The sequence below is a fragment of the Chrysoperla carnea genome, chromosome 3 (assembly GCF_905475395.1).
Source record: "Chrysoperla carnea chromosome 3, inChrCarn1.1, whole genome shotgun sequence".
In the NCBI taxonomy this organism is placed as follows: domain Eukaryota; kingdom Metazoa; phylum Arthropoda; class Insecta; order Neuroptera; family Chrysopidae; genus Chrysoperla; species Chrysoperla carnea.
In genome coordinates, this window is record NC_058339.1 from 15,987,265 (window position 1) to 16,013,876 (window position 26,612).

At 29.4% G+C, this 26,612-nt stretch overlaps 2 protein-coding genes across 3 annotated transcripts in view; both read right to left on the reverse strand.

Annotated features, from left to right (window-relative positions):
• LOC123294839 overlaps nt 1-8,573 on the reverse strand; it is a 121,548-nt gene extending 112,975 nt beyond the window's left edge. The window contains exon 1 of the mRNA XM_044876012.1: nt 8,041-8,573. Within this exon, the coding sequence (XP_044731947.1) occupies nt 8,041-8,502 (462 nt within the window). The 5' untranslated portion in view covers nt 8,503-8,573. The remainder of the gene's footprint in view (nt 1-8,040) is intronic.
• A 14,283-nt stretch (nt 8,574-22,856) lies between these two features.
• On the reverse strand, nt 22,857-26,046 carry LOC123295656 (protein FAM151B). Of its 2 annotated transcripts, none has more exons than XM_044877075.1 (4): nt 25,879-26,046; nt 23,720-23,842; nt 23,406-23,650; nt 22,857-23,339 (listed from the first exon to the last, which is right to left on the reverse strand). In XM_044877075.1, exons 1-4 carry the CDS (start codon nt 25,955-25,957, stop codon nt 22,872-22,874), a joined length of 915 nt encoding a protein of 304 aa, XP_044733010.1. In that variant the 5' UTR covers nt 25,958-26,046; the 3' UTR covers nt 22,857-22,871. The 2 variants fall into 2 exon arrangements, with proteins under 2 accessions (XP_044733010.1, XP_044733011.1); XM_044877076.1 differs by lacking the exon at nt 25,879-26,046 and adding an exon at nt 24,072-24,125.
• Between the last annotated feature and the right edge of the window lie 566 nt (nt 26,047-26,612).

Genomic DNA, 26,612 nt, shown 5'->3' on the forward strand with positions numbered 1-26,612 from the left:
GTATCTTAAAAACTATTCGACCAATCAAGAACTGAATTGTTGATTGATTTTTGTAATTTTTGGGTCATAATTACCTTATATACTGAGTTTTATCGAAATTGGAGACAAATTAAATTTTTCGATTTTTTGGAATTTTTTTAAGGGGTACCCCTTTGAAAAAATCAAAAAAAACACAAAAAAATATTTTGTTTGGGAATTTGATGAAATTTGGTGGATGGGGTAATTTTGATCCAAAAAGTATAAAAATCTGGTTGGTTTAATGATGCAGAATTTTTGAGATATCGCGAAATTTGGATCGATTTTGGTCCGTATCTTAAAAACTATTCGACCAGTCAACAAATGACCCCGATTTTTGTAATTTTTGGGTCATAATTACCTTATATACTGAGTTTTATCGAAATTGGAGACAAATTAAATTTTTCGATTTTTTGGAATTTTTTTAAAGGGTACGTACCCCTTTGAAAAAATCGAGAAAATCGGAAAAAAAATTTTGTTATGGAATTTGTTGAAAATCAGTGCATGGGGTAATTTTGATCCAAAAAGTATAAAAATCAGGTTAATTTAATGATTGGACCTATAGAAAGTTACAATGTCTGCGAGTATCATAGGCAAAACTTCATTTTCAAAAAAGTTCCCCACCGAATCGATTAAAATCCATAAAAAATAAATAAGAAACCTTATTCGCGTAGTTCTTTTATTTATTTTTTTGGGTTATTTCAGAAGAAGAAACAAACAAATTTATTAAAAAATGATTATTAAAAAAATTTCTTATTAATTGATAAATTTACATCTATTTATGTTATGTTTATTATTTGTAAGTAATTTTATTAATACTGCCAAAAAAATTTTTAGTGATAACCTTTTAGCGTAGCGATAAGAGAACCACTAAATTACATTTTTGTAATAAAAAATTATTTAATAGCTTTTTGGAATTATTAAAATATTAAATTATGTTTAAATAGTAAAGGAATTTTAATATCGTGTCATATTTATAACTAATGCAATTCTTATGGCTTAAAATATACTGATTTTACTGATCATTTTTTAACCAAATTTCTAGATTACTAATCCTTCGTCGAATAATTGCATATAATAATAATAATAATAATAATGGGGTTTAACCTCCGTTTCTCTGACATATACGCCTATAACAGAGGCCACCCACATCATTATTTGTTAATCTTTATTTATTTAATTACAAACATATTTACAATTACATTTTGATGTGGGTGGAGTCGGTTACTTCGTTCTTATCCAAGCGACGACAATGTGATCAATTCTGCACTCCCATTAATTATAAATTGTTCACAATGCCGCTGCCTGGATTCGAACCCGCAACCTAAGTCTAAATGGACAAACAGACAAAGACAAACCCCTTAGACCGCTCGGCCATTTAGGCTCTTAGGAATAATTGCATATGGCCATTTAGGAATAATTGCATATGGTAATATGTTTTCCATTCCTGCAATTCATGGGGGGGGGGAGTAGTTTTGGAGAAATCTATGAAAACAAATCATCCATCTACCGTTTTCCCATAAGACTAATGTTAAATATCCCTACTTTTAAAGTCATTTATTTCTTAAAATAATCGGGCAACTCCCCCTAAAATTTATGTAACTGAAGTTTCAACTAGTTATTAACTGAAAATTATAAAAAAAAAATGTAGGCCGCCGTCCACCGATTTTATCAAAAAATGATTCTTTATAATGTACTGAATAAAAAAGTATTAGGCCATTTTTGAATTCAAAGGGCTAAACACCCCCCCAGGGCACTTTGAAAATTTTTTACATATACATAACTGAATAATGGTCGCCGCCGTCCACCGATTTTTTCAAAACATGATTCTTTATAATGTACTGAATAAAAAAGTATTAGGTCATTTTCCAATTGAAAGGGCTAAACACCCTCTCAGGGCACTTTGAAAATTTTTTACATATACATAACTGACCCTTATTCACTGCCGCCGTCCACCGATTTTTTCAAAAAATGATTCTTTATAATGTACTGAATAAAAAAGTATCAGGTCATTTTTGAATTCAAAGGGCTAAACACCCTCTCAGGGCACTTTGAAAATTTTTTACATATACATAACTGACCCTTATTCACTGCCGCCGTCCACCGATTTTTTCAAAAAATGATTCTTTATAATGTACTGAATAAAAAAGTATTAGGTCATTTTTGAATTCAAAGGGCTAAACACCCTCTCAGGGCACTTTGAAAATTTTTTACATATACATAACTGACCCTTATTCACTGCCGCCGTCCACCGATTTTATCAAAAAATGATTCTTTATAATGTACTGAATAAAAAAGTATTAGGCCATTTTTGAATTCAAAGGGCTAAACACCCCCCCAGGGCACTTTGAAAATTTTTTACATATACATAACTGAATAATGGTCGCCGCCGTCCACCGATTTTTTCAAAAAATGATTCTTTATAATGTACTGAATAAAAAAGTAATAGGTCATTTTCCAATTCAAAGGGCTAAACACCCCCCCCAGGGCACTTTGAAATTTTTTTACATATACATAACTGGAATAATGGTCGCCGCCGTCCACCGATTTTTTCAAAAAATGATTCTTTATAATGTACTGAATAAAAAAGTATTAGGTCATTTTTGAATTCAAGGGGAGAAACCCCCCCCCCCAGGGCACTTTGAAAATTTTTTACATATACATTGTTGAACCTTATTTTTATCCGCTGTCCATAAGTAATGCCAAAAAAGGATTCCTTATAACGTCCTGAAGAATTAACTAGCGAGGCATTTTTCGATTTAGAGGGCGCATCACCCCCGTGGTTCGCTTTGAAATTTTATTTTTTTTAACTTAAAAATTTTTAATTAAAATTTCGAATATGATGTAATACTATTTTAATATTACTAATAATTAGTAATAACTACTAATAAATAGTTATAACGCTTAAAAAATATTTTAACCCTAGAGTGGGCGCGTCTTTTTGCGTAACGTCAGTAGGCGCGTGGGGAGCATTTTGCCGCCTCATTTTCTTTGACCATTTTGACTAGTAATATAGCAATTTAATATTTTTTCTTTTAGGATTTAAATAAATAAACAGTTAGTAATATTTAATCAACATATTTATTCAACTTTGTTCTATAAACTTTGGTTTACAAAAGACTTTAGAAAACTTAATATTTTTATTGACTTTTTTTCTCTTATGCTACATAATACTTTTTAATACGTGAGTGGGCGACACCTGATGGTAGAAACCTTCTTCTCCAGCGGTCCCCCGCGCACTGACGGCGTCCAGATTCTCGACAAACGTTGCTAACGAGAGTGGGGGCAGCTACTATGAAGCGCAAGTCTAACGGCTAGTTATTTTAAAAAATATTAAAGGTTTTTTAGCGCGGGCGGCAAAATGCTCATAGCGCGCCCACTCTACGGTTAAGCGTTATAACTATTTATTAGTAGTTATTACTAATTATTAGTAATATTAAAATAGTATTACATCATATTCGAAATTTTAATTAAAAATTTTTAAGTTAAAAAAAATAAAATTTCAAAGCGAACCACGGGGGTGATGGGCCCTCTAAATAGAAAAATGCCTCGCTAGTTAATTCTTCAGGACGTTATAAGGAATCCTTTTTTGGCATTATTTATGGACAGCGGATAAAAATAAGGTTCAACAATGTATATGTAAAAAATTTTCAAAGTGCCCTGGGGGGGTGTTTAGCCCTTTGAATTCAAAAATGGCCTAATACTTTTTTATTCAGTACATTATAAAGAATCATTTTTTGATAAAATCGGTGGACGGCGGCCTACATTTTTTTTTTATAATTTTCAGTTAATAACTAGTTGAAACTTCAGTTACATTAAAATTTTCAGAATTGATTTAAACTTAGTCCAACTTCATATTTAAAAAAAAAAAAACCAAGCCTTTTATCCAACATTGCCCTGGCACGCTTGTATATCATAATTATTTATTGATGTTTATAAGGAGGAATAAGTTCCATTTATATTGGCTCAAATAGATTTTGAATGAAAAACATCAAACTTTATTTTTGTAGTTGCTCGTAAAATTTCATTTGTATTTATATTTATATGTGATTGGAATCAAATCAATTAGTTCCAAATGTTGAGTATGTTAATTTAAAGTCAATTATAAATTAGTTTTCCTACCAATAAATTTTCTTTTATTGTCTTTTAAATTCTAACCTATATAAAAAATAAATAAAACATTTTTTAGTTAACAGAAGTACATATTAGTATAGCAAATTTTATTAGCAAAATATTTTTAAATTTAGGATTCCGTACCCGGGACAACTTAAAACTAGGTCATGAAGACTCTAAGGAAAAAGGCAATTTAATGGAAAGTGTTTTTAGATATGTTTCAAGAGCGAGTTTAGGGTTCCGTACTCGACAAATAAGTTGGGGATTTCTAAAAATGTTTTAGATTTCAATTGTTAATTATTATTGTTATTAATATTTTTAGTTTGGTTAAACTGTGTAATAAAAACGCAGAAAATTCTGCTGAATGCCATTCAGGTCATTTTAAAATGTATATAATAATAACATTGTATTTTACAACTTGATAACTGTAGATGACAAGTTTATATAAAAGTTTTAAGTTTATACAAATAGGTACATGACAATTTATAAGGTAATTTATTAATATTAATCTTTTATTTTATATTATGTATTCGTTTTGTGCGTAGTCATGGTAGGGATAATAAAATCGATGCCAGCGCTTTAAGTGAAAAATTTTGGAGATAAAGGGGGCTGTTATGACTAATTTGCAATTCTTTACATGTTAATGATATAGAAACTGTCAAATTAAAATGATTAAAAAACACTAATTAATTAAACTTAATGCATTAAAAATTGTGAAAATAAGAAATCAAATTGTACAAATATTATTTTTCAAATGTAAATTATCATAATTATTTATTTAAATTTGTGAAACAAGAATATTAAATTTTAAATGTAAGTTTTCAATGCAATCCATACAATTATATATGCAACCATACAATTCTATAATTAAAGTAGTGTATCGTTGTCATGGAAACGAAACTCACGCACGGAGCGAATAACATATTGGTGTTATACCTACAAGACCTCATTCGCTATCTACTATAAAAAGCTGTCAACTCATGGTGAAGAGAATTCATATGGTATGTTCGTCATATGAATGAATTTTGAAACAGTCTGCGCAACCAGTCAGATGTAAAATTCGATTTTTTTGAAAACATAGGCAAATTTAATCCGATCTTATTAGATTTTGTTTAAAACCAACTAATTTTGATCACAAATTTGAAAAGTATGATCCAAATTTAGTAGGATTACATACTTGGTTTATTAAAATTGGATAAAATTTGGATATGATAGACCGAAATTAATTTTTTTGAATTCTGATGACGTCATAAAGTTAAAAAATTTGATTTTTTTGATAGCACAGGCAAATTTGATCCGATTTTATTGGAATTTTTTTTGAAACCCACTAATTTTGGGTCATTCTTTTCAGCTGTAATGTCAGTTTTTCGGTAGCTTTCACTTTTGTGCTTAATTTCGGGGCTAGGACTCCACATTCGCAAAATCTATTAGAGCTAGGTTAATTTTGATCACAAATTTGAAAAGTATGATCCAAATTTAGTAGGATTACATACTTGGTTTATCAAAATTGGATAAAATTTGGATGTGATAGAGCAAAATTAAATTTTTTTGATTTTGATGACGTCATAAAGTTCAAAATTTTGATTTTTTTGATAACACAGGCAAATTTGATCCGATCTAATTGGAATTTTTTTTGAAACCCACTAATTTTGGGTCATTCTTTTCAGCTGTGATGTCACTTTTTCGGTAGCTATCACTTTTGTTCTTAATTCCGAAACCAGGACTCCACATAATCGAAAATTATTAGAGCTAAGTTAATTTTGATCACAAATTTGAAAAATATGACCCAAATTAAGTAGGATTACATACTTGGTTTAACAAAATTGTATAAAATTTGGATGTGATAGAACAAAATTAAATTTTTTTGTTACTTCGTTAACCAGCACGATAAGATATAAAATGACAAGTAAATCACCGAATTTGATAAAGTAATTAGGAAGATCGCGAGCATTAACAAAAAAATAACAGACTAAGGAATTAATATATAAAATTCCAAAGTTAGTCACGTCACTACAATCCGTTCTATCGTAGATATTGATTGATAAGTTAGTTGATTGTAAATGTAATGCAATAAAATAAAAAGATAATCAATAAACGTACAATAAATCAAACGTATGTATTGACAATTAATTATTGATATATTATGCATGTGTACCTATGTATAGGAATAGCATGGAGACGAATATTAATTTTTATTTAGCAGTTATTAGTTGAATATTAACAATTAATTATTACCATTTTTATTATTGTAGGTTCAATATGATAACGGTATTTAGCGCATTAACTATTTAAATTTCAATGCACAAATATCTAAGGCCGATCAAGTTAAATTACTAATAACAACAGAGTTAATTGAGTCTCACACAGGCATTTCCTAGATCTTTTTGTAGTTTATTGTAAGAAAATACTAGGTTGGTAGAGTGCCCTCTTAGGAAAGAAAAACGACAGAGTGCCTTCTTAGGAAAGAGTATCTTTTTAGCAAAAAATTTTATCATTTTTATTTTATTTTCACAAGAGGGAAGGTTTTCACAAGGAATAAATATCTTTTAAAATATTTTAAGTCAAAATAGATTAAAATACTAAAGTAGCCCGAAGATGTTTTTATTAATATAACACCATCGACCCCCCTCCTGCTCATTCGGGGGGTCTGAAAGATTCTCAAAATGAAAAGATCTTTTTTTACAAATTCAAACTTTTAATGACGTATAAGGAGGCTTCTGGGCCGCTGATCTCCAATTTCCAGGCAAAATTTATAGTTTGTTCCCCTCCCCGCTCTTTTGAAGAAAACAAAAACAATTTGTATTACTTCTTTTACTGCGTTAGAATGAGTATTCGATTGAACGAATAATTGATTATGAGACACTGATATTAATTATAATGCAGTTTATATCTCAGCTCATATATATTCATATCTCATCAGCAAGCCCTCTTTTTCAACACTATTTGTACAAACAAACTTACTATAGACCTTTTTCATGAAAAACAGAAATGCTTTTTGATAATTTTTTATGGAAATTTATGTCGAGTAGAGCCTGTAACTCAAAAATTACGCATTTTTAACAATAAAAACACTATGAACAAAATTGTTAAAAAGTCACAATAATAGAAATATTTTAAAACGATTTATTTTTGCCCCACCGCACACGTGATCTGTGATGTCAATTCGACAAGCAATGACAATGAAATGGTGTCAACAGTTGTATTAATATATCACTATTATCAACTTTAAATGACGTCAAACTAACCTTCGTGTAACATCGTGTGTTTCCGGATCGTTTTCGCCAATTTGAATTTTAATAATTTTCATTGTCTGTTTTCTCGGTCATATGGCTTCAAAAAATTTTAAGGATGTTTGAGCATGGTAGTGGGGGCACAAATTTAAAAATAGATATTTTTCAATTTTGATGATAAATTTATATTATTACTTGACGATATAAGACGAAAAGTAAGAATACAATTTTTCAATCAAAGTTGAAAATAAGATAAAAATAATTTCAACCCTTAATCTACCCTGCTCTTACATCCCTTATATGGACGGTGACTCTTAGTTTTTTTCTTTTCTAATTCATTGCTAATATGTTACTTTCTATTAAAAAGTTTTTTTTTAATTTGTTTTCATTCATTCCAAATGAAAATTATCAAAAACTTCCAAAATATGTCGTTTTTTGAGATTCCTTTATGAGAGCCAATGTATTTTATATCGATTTTTAATGACTTTTTTCTTAAAAATATGCACGGTTACCTAAGCTGAAATTTTAACCACATATTCTTTGAGTAAAAGACTACCTACAAACAAATTTTGAGCCTTTAAATCAAACATTGTTGTCATGCTCATACATCCTTAAAAACATAATAATTTTATATCCATACTTATAACATAAACAAACAAAATATCAATTATTAAATGCTTACCATTATATCATATTCATTAGGTTCACTTTCCATTTCAGAATCATCATCAATGTTATCATCATACTCATCAAAACTAGCACCACCTAACGCTGTCATAGAACTCTTCGAACTTAAATATTTATGTTTTTTATTATTAAACTTTTTACCATCATAACTATCAAATGATTTTTTACCACCACTATTTTTATTCACTGCAGCATACTTATTACCCCAATGATGATAATTTGAAAATAAATTCCTACTACGTTCCGTCGTTATAACAGGCGTAGGAACTGTCGTTGTTGTTGTCGTTCGCGTTAAATCAAAATTCTTCATACGATGTATTAAATTATCGAATTTTGAGTATCGATTTGAATGTCGAAATTTATGATTTTTTAAAGCATTTATTGTCGTTATTACAAGTGGTGTCGATAGTGTTGAACTTTTGATTTCATAACTATCGTCATCTAAACGTGATGTCATATGATATTTATGTGATCGATAGAATTGTGATGTACTTGTACAAAATTTTGTACAAATTATTAAAATGAAATAAAATTCCAAATGCATTTTGTTTTATCTAAATGTCTATAAAGATTTTTGTAAGAAAATTGTTTAAATCATTTCATATTCTATGCCCTAATTTACATCGTTTCATATTTTTAATTTTGATTTGGACATAAAATAGATACGTTTTTGTTTCATAGTTTTGTCACTTCACTTCACATTTCACTGCTTTATTCACACTGAATTGCACAATTTTTGTTCCAGTTTGATTAAAAATTTTTTGTATATTTTTTTTTGTTTAAATCAATGTTGTTGACTTTTGAGAGATGAAAAATCTATTAATAAACTATGTAATGAATGATATAGTGTGGCCTTGATTTAAAAACAGTGTTGAAGATTTAATAATAGATATGTTTTCTCAAGGTTGATTGCGTTTTGTGTCTTGGAATCTTCGCTGATTTTGTTTTGTTGCTTTGTGGGTACCTTAAACAAAGATATATAATTAGATTACTATGTGCCTTTCGTTGCTATTCTAGCAGAAATACAGAGTGTTTAAATAGCAATAATGAACGATGTGTTTTGAACCATAAACTTTAAAACCTTCTTTTTTTTGGTTAAGGCAGTATTCTGGTCTAGAAATTTGAAGAAATTGATTTTTTGTATATTTTTAAAGGTTAGAACCTCAAAAATATGCCCCTTAACGGATTTTTCATAATTCGAATTATTTTTAGCGGTACTGCGGATTTTCGGGTAAGGAAGTTTGAATTGATCCCTCTGTACAGCGAGCTCCTGCTGCTTCAAAAGAAGGCAAAACAACTCGGTTAGTAGAAATCCTAATAATAACTTTGCAAGACATTGCATATGAAGTATAGTGGAAGGCCTAATGTATGGATCTGTATAGATCTGAGAACTCCGTTTAATCGAAAGTTGATAATATTATTATCAAAGTTACTCTGTCAGAGTTTTCTACCAAACTTAAAACGCGTTTTTCTTGAAACTACATTTTTGAAGGTGGTTGACATGATATCTCAAGTTCTACTTGACTAAAATCTTTGAAGTTTTCGTTTATTACACGGTACATTGATATAAACCAAATACATGCTTTGTAGTTAAGAAATCAATTATTTTTGGCTTTACAATACCACGCAACTACAAAAATATATAATATATTGTGTGCAAGTGATGCTTATAAATTTGATAATATAGATATCGCTTTTCAATCATCAATACTCTAACTATAGTCGTCTCTGTTCATCCAATGATGGATCATTGATGAACTCATACTTAAATTAAAATTTTGGTTTTATATCATCGACAACCTTATATTTTTATGGTAATTATAAACTACAAGATTGTCTAAATATTTTAAATAGTTTTTTATAACATTCTCTAGATTTTTTGGTATAGAAATATCCAATTGAAAAGGATAATCTATATGATTCATAATTTTTTCAGCCAACTTTGAACGATAAAATAATAATAAAAAGCTCGATGAACTTGAAATTTGTTGTGATTTTTGTAAACTTTGTTAATCATAAAATGTATTTATAAAGTTTTATTGAAATCCCTAGTATTATTCAATCCTTGCATATCTTCTTAAAAGATTTTGTTTTCAATGTGCATCATAAAATTTAAAATTAAAACAGTATCTTTCTAAATAAAAAGAACTGAAAACAAAATTTTAAGCTATTGTTACCCTTAGTTTTGCCTTACTTTGTAAAACAAATAAAGTAGACATATTCTGTAGTATAAGTATTGTAAATTCGTTAAAATTTGTGGTGGATAATATAAGCATATTAGAATATTATTAATACATAATTAAATGTTCATTTGGATAATTAAACAGTTGAAGAGGCACGCGATCCTATTCATATTATAACAAGTAGTTTTAATTTAATTTGAAAATAAAAATTTATGTATTTCACGCCACAAAAAATGTAGTTAAAATATATGAAGTTTTATGAACTGCTTGGCTACTGAGTTTTAGTTTTGTTTTTTTTTTTCATTTTGAGTTTTGGTTTTTATGAATGCATGTGTGTGATAGACCGTTTTTGTTATGACTATGGCAAGTTGATTGACCCGTTTTCTTGAATAATTTTTTGAAAACTGGTTCCTTAACATGTATACATAAATTATATTCCAAAACCTGCCAAAAAATTAGAGATGGATTTATTATTAAAGATTGTTTTCTTTCTTTCACATCGAAACAAGAGCAATGAAGGGAGATTTTCTTCCTTTGAGTGAATGGAAGGAAGCTAGTAGACAATTATAGTAGACAAATTTTTACTCCTCTCATGAATATACGAAACCTCCTGTACATCATTATAAATTTGAAAAATCCCCAATTATTATTGAAAATAATAAATTTTATAGTTTATACTAAAAATAATAAATTTTAAAAAGGTTCAAGTCTCGAAAGTGGTGAAAACCCCTTTTATAGTGATTCTAAGTATGGAATACTGGGATCCGTGGATATGGGGATCGAAAAACCAGCTTAATGATTTTTCTTCTTAACGTGTCGATTTTATTGTGGTAGCAGAAGTATACGGTTTTGTAAGACCTAGAAACGGACTTTAATTTTGAAAATGAGTTTTTCCAACTCATTGACTGAAAAATATCAAGAGATATATCCTAAAACAGTACCTACACAATTTATTTAAAAACATTGGTACAAATCATACAGATCACTTCCTCATAATTCATTCATGAATTTAATATATATTTTTCGATTTAACGATGTATATAGAAAGACTAATTTTTTTTGTATATTCCCAAAAGGCAAATGTATAAGTTTATTAAATTGTATTATACGCCTCCCAAATCTAAGTGGTTTTTTAGAATCACTGATTCATAATATTATATTATTATGATTGAATAATCTTATGTACTTATTTTCAATTTAATTTGTTTGATTTTTTTAATAATAGTTAATTGAGAACTTTTCATTTAGCAATAAATTAAAAATTATCTTATCTTTCTTTGCTCATATAACTTAAATGCTATTTTTATTATTTAAATGTTCTTAATTTTAAATGAACTCAAAGAGATTTATTTCATTAAACTAAATACACTCACTTACTAGTCATTACTTTACTTAATTACACATTCATTTCATGAAACAAATTTTTTAACCGGCAAAAGTAAGAGGAGGTTTCCACATCACCAGAATGTGTATTTTTTTCTGTATACTGTTACCAGTGCATTCTGAGCTAACACCTCTTTTACAGTTAAATTTTTAAAATTTTAGTTATTATTCAATTATTTTTAGCCCCCGAAGTAAAAAACGGGGTGTAGTTTAACCGCTTTGTGTGTGTGTCTGTGTTTGTCTGTCTGTGGCATCGTAAAGTATTTATTTGGTTTCTTTTGAAAGGTAATTTAACGGAGAGTGTTCTTAGCTATGTTTCAAGTGCGAGCTTAGAGTTCCGTACTGGAAAAAATTAAAAAATTGGCAATGATCTTCAAAATCGATTCAGTTTGGAAAAAGCATGACGTATAATTTTAACACATATGGAAATGAATGGTCAAATAAATCTGGCTCAATTCATTTTGAAAAGTGAAATGGTAAAATAATTAGTTAATTCAAAACAATAATTCAAAAGAATAAACTCAACTCAAATATTTCAATTTCAATTAAAATATTTCCAAAAATTTGTCCCAAAAAATGATATCTCTCTAAGTATCCTTTTCATTTCATCCGATGTCCTTGACCATCACTTTGATATTGATTTAAGAAGGAGTGTTATAATTTTAAAGTGGTAATTCTTAGGGAACGGTCGTTTCTTTCCTACAGGAATTATCAATAGTTTTAGCTTTTCAGTTTATTGAAGTCAGTTGTTTTTTTATTAAAAAATTGCATAATTGATTTTAAAATGCAAGTATTTTATCTCAAAAATATTTTTTACATTATACAGAAAGTGCATTATATAGAAAGTGGTAGTCCTACGTCCTGTCCAGAACGTAGGACCAGTGTTGTCAACTTAGTAGTTTTACCACTAAAACTAGTGGTTTTTTTTTACTATTTTTCTGCCTTTAGTGGGAAAATAATTTAATATTTTAATATCATTTCTGGCAATATTATTGCTCTCTAATTGTTTTTTAGTGGTTTTCTATCGCCTGTTTAGTGGGCCTTAGAGTTGAAAGTTGGCAACACTGCGTAGGACTATAACCTAAGACCAGTGGCTCTGCTTTAATATTTAAAACGTATTCAGCGTAAAAAAAAGTAATATAACCCTACAATGTCTGTTCTCATTAGAGTTGTTTAATGGAAATCTTTTTTCATCACATTACATAAAAATTCTAAGAAATCCCCTTGCAATCTCTCAACTACTTAAATTTCATCTCTAATCAATGTATGACTAATGATAAAAAATTTCTCATGCTAGCCTTTAAAAATATATTAGCAAGATCATAAAAAACTAATGATAGTTTTTAATTAGTAATACAAACGCTATTTCATTGGTTATAAATGTCATTAATATATAAAAATAACTTTTATGAATTGTTATGCAAATTTAAATTTTAATATTTTAATTTATTATGCAAAAAAGAAGAGTCAAAACCATTTGGGAAATTTTAAATTTTTCAGATAATATTGCCAGACGTATGCCGTCAGAAGAAAAGTTAAGAAATGACTTAAAATCATTTTTCAATGTCGAACTAATAAATTTTAAGAAAGACAAGTTTCAATAGAAATGAAACGTAGGCGAATAAGTCATAAATGTATATTCGTGAAAATTCAATATACTTAATCCCATATTTGACTGGAATTTCTGTTTGTGCACTTTGATGCACATGATTTTTCCCATGTGTTAATGAACCATGTCTGTTCTAGACGTATATGTATATCAAAAAATGATTTTTTGGCTCACATTTGAAGGCCATCTCACGACTAAGTATTTCCGGATCAATATTTATTGGATGGTCATTCAGGTACATCAACAAGAAATCGGATTTAGGTTGTAAAATTTTTTGAGAGTTTTAGCATACATGGAAAAATTATTACAATTTTTTTCCAGTAATTTATACATTAACAAACTAAAATGCTTTAATGTATTTGTTTGCCAAAGCTGTTGATAACGTTATAATCATATTTTGTAATTAATCACATTCAGATCTAAGTAATTCATTAACCGCTATCGATAAAAACATTTAAATTGATATATTTATGTTTGTTTATTTATCACTTGGCCCACGGTCAAAATTTTTTAACTTTCGAACTCTGAGACTGCGATTTCTTTCACTTTGAGGTAATCAGATCGATCAATTGCAAAAACAAATAAAATAAATTTTAGGCAATTTATTTTCTGATAATTTATGAAGGATATGCAAAAAATAGGAATTACTCGGTCACTAACTTTATTATAACTGTCATAAACTTTTCTATTTGACATAAATTATTCCCTTTCTATCAATTCCATGGAAATTGTCCTTTCTGCCGTATTCTAAAAATTAATCTTTAAGAAAAAAATGTGTTAAATAATTTCGAAAAATGTTCTTGTATTTGATTAAAGATTGTAATCATGAATCCCAATTATTTAATATCCCTTTCCAGAGATTACTATTATCTTTATTAATATTAAAATTAAAGCAAAAAAAATTCACGTAAAACTAGTTAACGAGCTTAAATAAAAATTTCACCTTTAATAGAAAATATTCCAGAAAAACACACGATAATCACAACACAAAAATATGACACTTACAAACTACACGTCAAACCACTCACGATAAAATAAGGGCACTCTTTAAAAAAAAAAATCACGTAAAAAGATTCCGAAATTTTTTCACTAAACAAATTTACAATAAAAATTGTACCACACTAAAATCGATTTCTCGCATGAATTATAATTTGTTCACACCACGTAATAAAAATCATAGATACGCACGTGGATTTATTGACTATGCGTTGGTAGTAAGCTGTTGTTCTTTAGTTGGTGAGTGTTGATCGTATACTAAAAACTAATAATAATATTGGCTTCAGAAATCAGAAAAACGTTGTTGCAACTCTACAATATATAATAATATCGCGCGCGCTCTTATAATATAACCACAAGAACAACAGTACACGGTGTGCTGCAATATGAATGCGACGACGATCACATAAACAACATCATATCATCATCTTAAATAATAATCATCTGAGAAAGACTTGTCTTTCTTTGTATAGCTGGTTGTAGTTAGTCGTTCGTTGGTGATGATGCTGAGCAAATAATAAACTCTCTTCTGTCTAGTGATAAATCCTCGCATTCTCCATTCTTTATCAGTCACTGAAAAGAACCCACTAACATTTATTTTTTACACGTAATCATTATTGTTGTAAAAACATGAGTAGTGTTTCTTTCATTCACTAAATTCATGAATTATGAATAATATATTTTTACATTTTGTATTTTGTTCCCTGGTCACATCCATTTACTTCCATAATATTCATGTAATTGATCACTTCCATTCATTATATTTATCAAGAGCTACTAAGAGTAACATACATAGTAAAAATTGTGGTAGACAACGTAAGAGATGGTCGGATGAGTTTAGAAACAACGGTGGAAATACATGGTCGAGAATTGCTACTGACAGATAAGCGTGGAGAAACGCATTAGGCATTCTGCCCTTATTGTGATTAAATTCACATTTGTGAAAGTAGAGGCCGTTGTCCATTTACTGGGATCAAGGCTTATTATTATTATGATTATACTAAGAGGAACTGTTTTTCTTTTTGGTTCAGCTTCCATAACTCAAAAACAAACATTGAACATATAGGAGAGAAAAGTATTAAGATCAAACCAAGAACTATACGAACTAAATAAAGAGCCCTGCATAACAAACGTGATAAGATTGCAGAGATTGAAATGGTTGGGTCATAGATTTCGATTCCCCTTAGATAGAGCGGCAAGACAAGTACTGGTAAGAGAAAATACCGGAAAAAGAAAGAAAGGTTGACCCAGAACCAGCTGGATAAAGTCACTGGAAAAAGATTTGAGAGAACTGGGGATTGGCAACTAGAAACGAGAAGTCGAGAACAGAAGCAGATGAAAACATGTCTTCGCAAAAGCCAAGGCCCTTCTCTGCCTGTAGTACTGATCTATATATATACTAAGAGGAATAAGCTCAAATGGTTGGAAAACAGGTTAGAGAAATATAGTATATAAAAAATCTCATGTCATGGTGTTTGTGTTTAAAATGCTCCGAAACGGCTTGAGAAACCGAAGCGGTAGGTATGAGAATAGGTTGAAAGGTATTTGTCACCCTCCTTCCCCCACTCTAAGGTAGTGAAAACGGGAAGGATAGTTTGTATATGGAAGCCTCATGTAAATAATTTTATGGATAAATATGTATCAATATTTGCTAAAATGTCAATGTTACTAAGGTTTTCTTAACTTCGTGGGGTTTATAATATTTACAAAAGAGAATTGTAATTATTCTTCTCACAAGCAGTAAGTTAGGAATGATTCGTTATGAATCGAAAATCGGAAATTTTTGCATAGTATATTTTATCAATGTAAGAAAAATGGGAAGAATGGTTAAAATGATAAATGTCTAAAGTTCAAAATTTTCAGCGAACAGATTTCTTATACACACTGTATTTAGTAAGAAAGGATATTTTGCAATTCAACCCCTAAGGAGAGAAAATGTGACATCGATCTAATTGTCCTAGAAAATGGAGTAAGGTTAGCGTTTAGCGGGTTGGCTAAGAGGGGATTGGGTACTGGAATAATAGCTAAGCGGGGATTGGGCTAGTGGGCAGGTTAAAGCGAGCTATTTAAGTTATTTGTTGATTGGTTAACTACAAAACGAGCTATAAGTCATAATAGATTAAAATGGTCCACTTTATATAAAGCTACAAACTTCCTCTGCACAAAAACTCGACCTTTTGTAATGCCAAGTAATGGTTTTGAATTTTTTCACGGATTCTAAGCTATGGATGTCGTATGACTTTCGTACTACGTTTTTCGTTTACCTTTAAAAGACATTAACACATCACTGTCAATTGTTGTAATATATTTTCTAAATTCTATTATATTAAATAATTTTTGAAAATATTTTGTATATTTTTATGATGATACCGTTAGTTTTTTATTTTATTTTGATAAATGATTTTTTAATTTATTTTTATTATTTATTAAATATTATAAAATTTTCATATTTATTTAGTAAAAGTTCGTCAAGCCTAAATAAATTAAAAACTCACTATTATTGAGGTCATGTAACACCATAGACTTTTTAATATAATCTATACTTTTATAATTTTCCGTTCAATTAAAGGTTCAGTGTCATAAAATGGTTTAGTCTTTTCCATGAGCAAAATGGTAAAGCAAAAGATTTATCCAGTTAAAATAGTAACGCAAGATTTGAAATTTACACAATTTGTGTTGCCAAATTTTAACAACGAAAAACCAATCATAGTTAATTTGGACAGTTCTTCTCATATAACTTCGTCATTAAAATTATTTCTCATCATTAAAAGAAAAATTCCAAGCGTAGGTCTACACAGCCGTAATACAATCAATTTAAATTCAAAAATATAAAATAAATACCTCGCTAATTATTTTTATAACGCGCTCTAATACAGTTTTGGTTATGCGAAAATTCTTTTTTTGCACAAATTTCTAGATATTTTCCTGTATCAAATGCCGAAAGATCCATTCCTGTCGGCGAAAAATTTGAGATTGAGTTAGTGTTCTGTAGGTAATTGGTGTATTTACTTTGTTAGACAGCAGATAGTATGTATATGTACGATGGGTGCTTGATTTTTATATACAGATTATAAAATATTAAATTTTTATTATTTAAAAAATAATTAATCATATTTGACTATCGTTTATAATGACGATCAAATGCATTTTAAATACTTATTTCATTGCATCATATTGTTAATTGGAAAGCCTTTTCAAGATTAACCTGTTCATAAATGGGTTTCCAAGTATACCATTTAAAATGTTGCTAGTTGTGTTAATTTATATATGCCTTTATTTACCTAGAGTTTTCATGGATGATTTTTAAACCCTTGTTAAGCGACTATCATATTAATTAATAGACAGGTAGGGTAAGATGTAGTTCCTGGAGCCTAATTAACCTTAAATCATTCTCAGATAATAATAAGGATTTTTTTATGCGAACGCAAGTATAAAATAAAAGTCATGTCTTCCAGTGAATTTTATTTATATAGCTTTATTTAGTGGCAGTAACTAAATGCTAGCATATGTTTCTTTCAATTTTTCAGACCGCCCCCAAAATGTTCTTCAAATCGTTCTGATCAAAAACTCTCACGGCCACAAAACTTTTTAACGAGTAGTTTTCGATCTACGGGCGATCAAAGTTACACACATATTATATTTATAGTACATATATGACTAAGAAAATGACTTTTTGTGAAGCTTTTTCAAATCACCCCCAAAATGCCCTTTGGATCGTTCTTATCAAAAGCTCTCACCGCCGCAAAATATTTTAACGGGTTGTTTTCGAACTACGAGCGATTAAAGCTAAACATACATTATAGTTATATAGCCCGTAGTTCGAAAACTACCCGTTACATAATTTTGTGGCCGTGAAAGCTTTTGATCAGAAAGTAATAAAATTTTGTGGCTGTATGTCATTCATTTAACATATATGTCAATTTGCTATCTATAGATGCGTCAAAATTTTTTATCTCGACAGCACATCTTTAGGAGTGACAATACAGAATGGACAGTAACCAGTAGGTAAACAAAATGAGAAAGACTGGAAATACAATGTTCTTTATGATGATCTTTATTGTGCCTGAAGATTATTACAAGCCAAGTCGTGAGTAATAAAGGTATGTAGCCTAACATGTTATTTGGCAAATTGGAATTGACCATTGACTGGTTTATATTAAGTTGAAATAAACTGCAACAGTAGTAGTTGATTATCGATCACTAATAATAATAATCGTAATCGTGCTTTAAAAAACATATGTTTATTATTTATATTTTATTACATTTACAATAATTCTGTTAACATTGGCACGCTAACTTAATCATAATTTTCAAAACTACTACTGAACGTTTATAATAACTTATAGGCGTTATCGATCAACTGAGCAGCGATAGTATGAGTATTTTTTTGCACTAATTTTGGATTGCACTAAAGTGGAATCGCGGTAACTCAACAAACATTTGCAGGGTCATGTTGGATTATGGAATTTGTCGGACTATAAAATACTACCACAGAGCCCCTGTAGTCCAGATTTTGAACTAAAAATAGATTACCTAATCCGAAAAATTACACATGAAAGTGATCAGATTTCAACCTTTTTTCTCCAGAAATTGATTAAAAAACAGCGAAAGTCATAAGTATAGCAGAAGTTTTAAAGTAATATTACTAAAAACATTATTCTGATTAGTTCATTCTGAATTATAAAAATTTTATTTTTCTCTTTACAAGCACATTAAATTATTAACGTGGAAATAATTTTGAAGTTATTTATTTACACGTTTGCGTGCACATTGAAGCTTAGAGTTACAACAAATAATAAATTATACTATAACACGGTTATTGTCTCTCAGATCTTTGTGATTTTTATATACTGATAATTTCTAGACAAAGATTATGGTCATAAACAAGATCAAACCAGTGAAAACAAACAATTGACTGAGTTAATTGTTGAAATACCATGCATAGACAGTGTTGATTACTCTATCACATTATACATACATACATGTCACACATATGATACATACTATACAATTTATGCCCTATTGGCGCCCTCACGGGTAAACAGTGATGTTTACGAAAAAATGTTTCAAGCAAAAGTTGGTTTTTTTTTTACACGGAATATTTTTTACCTTTAAACTTTTGTTCTATCTTTAAAGGTTTACAAGATGGGTCTTGGGTGACCTATTGTTGCTCATTTGACCTATGTTGCTCATTTACGCAGTGATGGATTACCGCCTAGGCCCGTGAAGCCCGGGCCTAGGGCGGGACAATTTGAGGGGCGGAAAATTTTTCAGAATGTCAAAATTTTAAATCTAATATAATGTAACGACAATACATTTTAAGGATCTATTCGAATTTTTTTTATATAAATTTACAAATAAATTTCTATGAAATAGAATGGAATTTATTTTCTGATTAACTTTTTTATTTGTGAGTGCAATACTGATAAAGTATTGCACTCACATTGAGTTTGGGTAACACAGTGAGAACGTTACATATATAATATATTTACAGAAAACAAGAGCGCTGCTTATTATATCTAAATAATATAAACGGATTCAAAAAAATAAAATTTCATCTTTTTAAAAGGGCGGCTAATGACAGGGCCTAGGGCGGCAAAATACTTAATCCGCCACTGCATTTACGAACTCGACCTCACTTTTTACCTGGGTACGCTGTAAAAATTTCAGTTTGATATCTTTTTTCGTTTTTGAGTTATCGTGTTGACAGACGGACGGACAATCGGAAATGGACTAATTAGGTGATTTTATGAACACCTATAAAAAAATTTTGTTCGTAGCATCAATATTTTTAAGCGTTACAAACTTGGGACTAAACTTAGTACCTACACCTTGAAAGTTACATATATGCATGGAATAAAAATATGGTGGAAGTGTTTAAAAGTGCATTTGTTTTTTCATCACTCGCGCTTTCAACCTTATTTTGATATTCGAGTAAAAAATTTTATTAAATAGACAAGACCCTTATATCTATAATCTATATCTAATGCATGTTAATGTTTAATCCTCCGCCTTTACATGTGTGACCTATCTTGTTTTGTTATAAACAATAAACATCTATAAAAACATATACATCGCATCGGCCAGAGTGTCATATTACACTAAATATTTTTGGTTTACAATTATTTACATTTTATTTCCTAAAAATCTTTTGTGTATATCAGACACGCATACAGGATGTTTCAATTTCAATTTTTTTTTTTTTAGGAGTTTAATATCTCATTCAATGCCACATACCTCTGACTACAGATAATTCATTTCTTGATTATACAGGAGTTTTTTCACGTACTTAATGTAAATGCACAAAATCCTTACAAAAATAGGCGGGGGAAGTGTCTCCATTTTAAGGAAAACCGTTTTAGGCTATATCTCCATGGTAATCGTTTATGACTTATACGACTATGACGATTTACTTTTTAACTATTTAACCGATAAATCTTCTAATATTTCTTTAAACAAGAAAATGATAATAACTTAAGTTTTAAATCTACAAAATTTCCTAAAACTTATACTTTATACTTTTTTTTCTAAAATTAATATTTATGACGTTATAACGCGTTTTATTTTTCTACCACCGGTTTATATGGTAAAAATTATTTACAAATCATGTTAAAGGTATGCATTGAATTAACAAACAGCCTGTATATATACTGATAATAACAAAATAATCTAAAAACACCCTTAAATGTATGAATGAACCGTGCGTACGCGTGTGTTACATACATTACATACAGATTATTAGACTGTTTATCATAAAATATCCACATAATAGCCTTCCAGACTCCCCATCCCATTTGTGTGATTTAACATTCTCTCATCTGTTTATTTTTATGTGTTGCTTTCAAATAAATGATATATTCATCTGATATTATTGAATTCTACTTATTTCCGTTCAGTTCAATTGTGTTTATTTTTATACACATAGGTACTACTACTACTTTATGTCTATACAGGGTGTTCTGTTATTGATAGCAGAAAATGGTACTAGTAAATTAAGCTTATCAAGCAGGGGCGTAGGAACGAAATTTTTGCTGGGTGGGCAGGTTCGAAATTTTTTTTTTGCTGGGTGGGCAGAAAGGTCAATTGTTAGTGAAAAACTATTGTTTTGCCCTTAAAATTATCCTACACGAAATTTTAATAGAGCAATAAAATTTTTAATCTCTTCAACAAAGGGGCATGGCCCACCCAGGGAAATTCCTGGGTGGGCAGCTGCCCACCCTGCCCATACGGCTCCTACGCCCCTGTAATATCAAGACAAATGGAAAAGCTCTTTACCATATTTCGATCTGAGGCCTGATTCGGAAGTTGTGGCTATGGGAAAAATAGAAAGATTTATGAATTAACAAACCTATCAAATTCATTAAATTAGTAGGTGTCACTTTAGAGTATAGAGGGAACTATCATAAAACAATAATTGATTGTAAATTGATTTAATTGGGTACCGAATACTAAAAATAATATTATTTTGTCTTTATTTTTAAGAAAATACGCAACGCAAACTTCCAAAACATCACGGTGCGTGCCTCAAACACCAATTATAATTTCTATAATAATGTAATAGATGTAGTAAATTAAGTAACACAGGAACACATAAAACAGCTTCTCTATATCCCTAATGAGTGAAAGAATTTTCAAATTTAATTTTATGGAAATCCAAAAACTGAATGGCTTCAATATAGTATGATAATCTTTAATGAGACCACTAGTTGAAGCTACTTCTGCAAATATAAAACGGAATAGCGGACGGATGAACAGACAGGTAAAAAGAAATGGACTAAAATTAGTATAATTTGACATATATTTCATATATACAGTGTACAAAAATAATCAAAGCTCAACATCAGTCAGCTTACAATAATCAAAACGAAATATATTTAGGTTAAAACATAAAAACTAATTTTATTTATTATTAATTGTATGGATATTTTATTTGAGCATGATTTTGAATAAATTTCTGTTAAAAGATTCCTTTGAAATGTTAAAACGTGTGCAAAACTACACTTTTTGGATATAATAAATAATAATTATAAAGACCCAACTCAAAAAAATATAAATAATTATTTACTACTTTGTGAAAATTTAATTTATCAATTATAGTAGCGTTCACAGTAATTACTGACATTACATGTGCTGAGTGTTTATGAGGCTTTTCGAGTATGATACTATTATTGCACCAGCTGTATGGTATTGAAGTACATTAATAGTACAGCAGAAAAAATAGAAAATTTGTTATTATATTTAAATTTGCAAGACACCGGTGGCGGTCTTAGATGCGTCGGCGTATAAATAATGTTTATTTGGATAACTCAAAGACAGAAAATTTGGGAAAATGAAGATCCCTTCTCCAAGCCACAGTCGAAAAGTACAACGTTCCAAATAAATCCGGCACAGAAGGGAAATGTAATAAGAATTTCGAAAAAGAACGATATGATAGCATTAGTAAGGGGAAGGGGAGATAGTTATTAGTAAGGGGAGGATTGGATACGTCACTAGAAATGGAAACTCTGGATTTTATATTTAGTTGGCCTACAAGCGGGTGTTGCGAGCAATTAATGGGTGTTGGCAAAACAGTTTTTTAAGGATAAATTTTTTAGCCAAAAAAAATAAAAATTTATTATAAATTAAATATAATTATTATTACAAAAATAAACATTTTCAACTTAAACTCGTGGGTGGCTGATCTAAATGCAATTCTTTCCTAAGATCCTCAGGAACATCGACATACGTTCGATCAAGACCAACCGCAAATATTAATTTTCTTAAATCTTCAACATTAACGGGATCATTTTCACTTGACCAAATGGTTAATGTGGAACCATTAATTTTTTCAATCAATTTCAATATTTCTTTAAAACTTTGTGCTGCTAAGCCTGCTCGTACTGGAAATGTAATACTTTGAGTAACATTATTATCATTAATTACATTAATCATTTCTTTAATATTTGATTCACTATATGTTCCATTACTATTATCTGGACCATATTTTGTTGTCCATCCAATCGATAAAATGCTTCGGGTAAATTGTTTTGCTCCAGACAAGAATCGATCTGGATCAACTGGCTTCACTTTACTTTCAATTGGACCGCTTAGAATATCTGCATTGATCCATACAGGATACTCCATCTATGAAACAAAATATGCTTATTAACATCTAACTGAATGTTTCATTTGGTTTACAACTAGGCTAACTTTATCATAAAGCTTGTTGATTATTTCTAAAGATTGTTCAAATACATCAATGGATTTGAAGTCAAGTTTAATGCCTTTGGTAACATTTTGATTTTGATTAAATTCAAAAACTGTCAGCAAAAATTTTTCTAATGACAAATCCGATATAAAATTGGGTGGATGACCCATTATAGGAAAGGGTTTTGATATTGGATTATCAATCAACACACCCAAAACAACATCGGCCTCTAACATATCAACATCATCTGCAAAAAAAAAAAAAAAACATAACTATAGTAATTATATTCCATTCGGTTTGAGATTTGAGATCATACTACTAGATAAAGCATCTGATAATTTCTTCTTGTCATTTACAGCATGGGCCCACAAAATCTTCGTTAAGTTTGCTTCTGGTTCTATGTAAGTATTTTGTTTTTCATTTTCCGTCATTGTAGAATCTGCAACAAACTTAATATCAATTAAAATCCTTTAACTCACTTAACCTATCCAATTTTTTTTATAATGCATATGTTTATAATTCATAAAAGTCTAAGAAATTTGCAATTAAATAATAATTATAAGAAATTAATAATTGATTTTCAAATCTCAAACATAAATTTGTGTCAGAACTACTTAACTAAAAATCGGTAAAAGGGCTTATAACGAAAAAAATATATCTATACGAACATGCACAAAAATTGATTAATCACAGCTGATGAAACATAAATATTTCTTAAACTTTATTAAAATTTAGATGAAATAAATTATTGTATGTCTTATTTGGTTACAAAAAAGTTTATCATCATGTTTCATACTTCACTTTATATTAATAAATATATTAGGCCATCCCGCCATCTATTGATTACTTAAAGAATTGGATGGCTATCATCATAAGAGCAGAGGGAATTGCTTTTTTGAATCAATTTGAAGATTAATGAATAAATTATCAGACTTATAATTACGTTTATGGTGGGTTGATATATAAATAATAAATATTTTAAACCTTGTCAAATAGCTAGTTAATACCAGATGAAGTTTAAATAATAAATAATTTAATTGAGAGTTACTAGTGGCGTGTTCTTTATTTTAGACTAGTCGTTACATGCCTCGTCAAACAATAAAAAATTAAACAAATATCGCCACTTGATTTGTTTGTTGACCTCTTATCCACCTTAAACAATAAAAATCGCATCGATTTAAGTTTGTTCTTTGGCATTAACTTCACATCTCGTGAGGCATAGTACCTATTGAGAAGGAAGGGACATAAGGGATTTACACCCTCATGTTTTTTTATGGGTTTCAGAAATTAACCGCTTTCTACCTAATTTGTGCTTTGCTGAAGTATTTTGTTAAGCCCATTTTTATGATCATGGTAGGTACCAGAACAAAACTTATCAAAAGTTTAACTTAATAGGCGTATATCAATGATCGATCATTCCTATAATCTGTTATGTTCATATGCATCCGCCCTACCCACTTATCACCCACCCACTTTGAAAGATTCCCCTTTTCTTTTACTAGCTACTTTTAATGTAGAACTTGGATGACGTTGAATATACATTTTCGGTATGTTGCGATTAGAATATTAGATTGTTTCTATTTCTTCTTTTATGTCGATTCTTTTCCTTCGAACAATTACTTCTTGCATGTATAGAAAATATAAGAAAGGTACCTACTTTTAGGGATGTTTTCCTTATTTTCAGAAGGTTTTCATCACTTAAGGGACAATGGGCTTTTATAACTCTCGTAATAAAACTGAAAGTGTTGAATATTTGAATTGAACACAATTTTTGATGTTAGAAGATAATTGAAGTTCTTCAGAACTGAAACATTTATGGATAAGGCATGCATTCTGATTCCTTGTGACTGCGACAGTTTGAATAGGTAGTTTTTAAACAGACTAGGAAAATCAAAATTTTCTTAAGGAAATACAAATTTCAATATTACTTCACCATTTCTAAAAACAAGAGATATTTAGATATTTCGGTGATTTATTACTGATTACAAATTTCATTTATGGATTATTGATTACGGACTCCAATGAAAGGATGCAATCAATTATAGATTACAAATTTAATCATCCATTTACAATGAGAATGGGGATTGCATTCATGGCAATTTTGTTGCCTGTCTTTGTTTAGTTTTTAAAGCGTCGCTATTTTTCTAGGTATAATAATTATATTTTTTCAATCACGTTAACTTATTCTATGGTAGAGTTGGTTTATTTTATTTTGGACCGTACAAACAAAGAGAATAAATAATACATACATACATACATATATAATGTTATTTACTCTCTTTGTTTATAAGGTCCAACATAAAATAAATCAAGTCTACGTACATTTATCAACAAAATTTAACTAATGGCTTTCCACAAATTTTACTTGTCACAATAATCAACCGCTTTAAGTTATTAACTTATTGTTGCAGTTGGTGCATGGAAGCTTATTAAATAAACAAATTTCGTTTTGTGAAATGATAAAAAGATATTTACCAATAAGTACAAATACAAAAACACAAATTATGAACAATTTCAAAATATTACTAAACAAATTATTTTTTCTGTTTATCATTTTCTTTTCTTTATAAGTTAAGTTTTATACAATGAAAATTACAAATACGATAGTTATTTAAAGAAAATATTTCACACGAGTTCCAAGTGCGAGCCCGACACAAGTAAATAGTAAATATAAATATATCTCTAGTAGAGTTGATTGTAATAAATGTTTCAATTATTTAATACAATTTATCTACCTATCTATAATAATTATACCATGCATATATGAAATATACCAAGGTATACTAAGTTTAGTCCCAAGTTTGTAACGCTTAGACATATTGATACTATGAACAAAATTTTGTCTGTCCGATTGTCTGTGTGTCTATCTGTCGGTTCTCTGCCTGTCATCACAATAACTCAAAAACGAAAAGAGATATCAAGCTGATATCTCTCATTCTCTCACGTTAAAAGTGAAGTCAAGTTCGTAAATGAGTAACATAGGTCAATTGGGTCTTGGGTACGTAGGACCTATCTTGTAAACCGTTAGAGATAGAACAAAAGTTTAAGTGTATAAAATGTTATTTATAAAAAAAATAAACAACTTTTGTTTGAAATATTTTTTCGTAAACATCACTGTTTACCCGTAAGAGCGCAAATTGTATAGGTAGTATGTATTATATGAGAATATCAGTTATATATGTGTGACATGTATGTATGTGTAATATGAT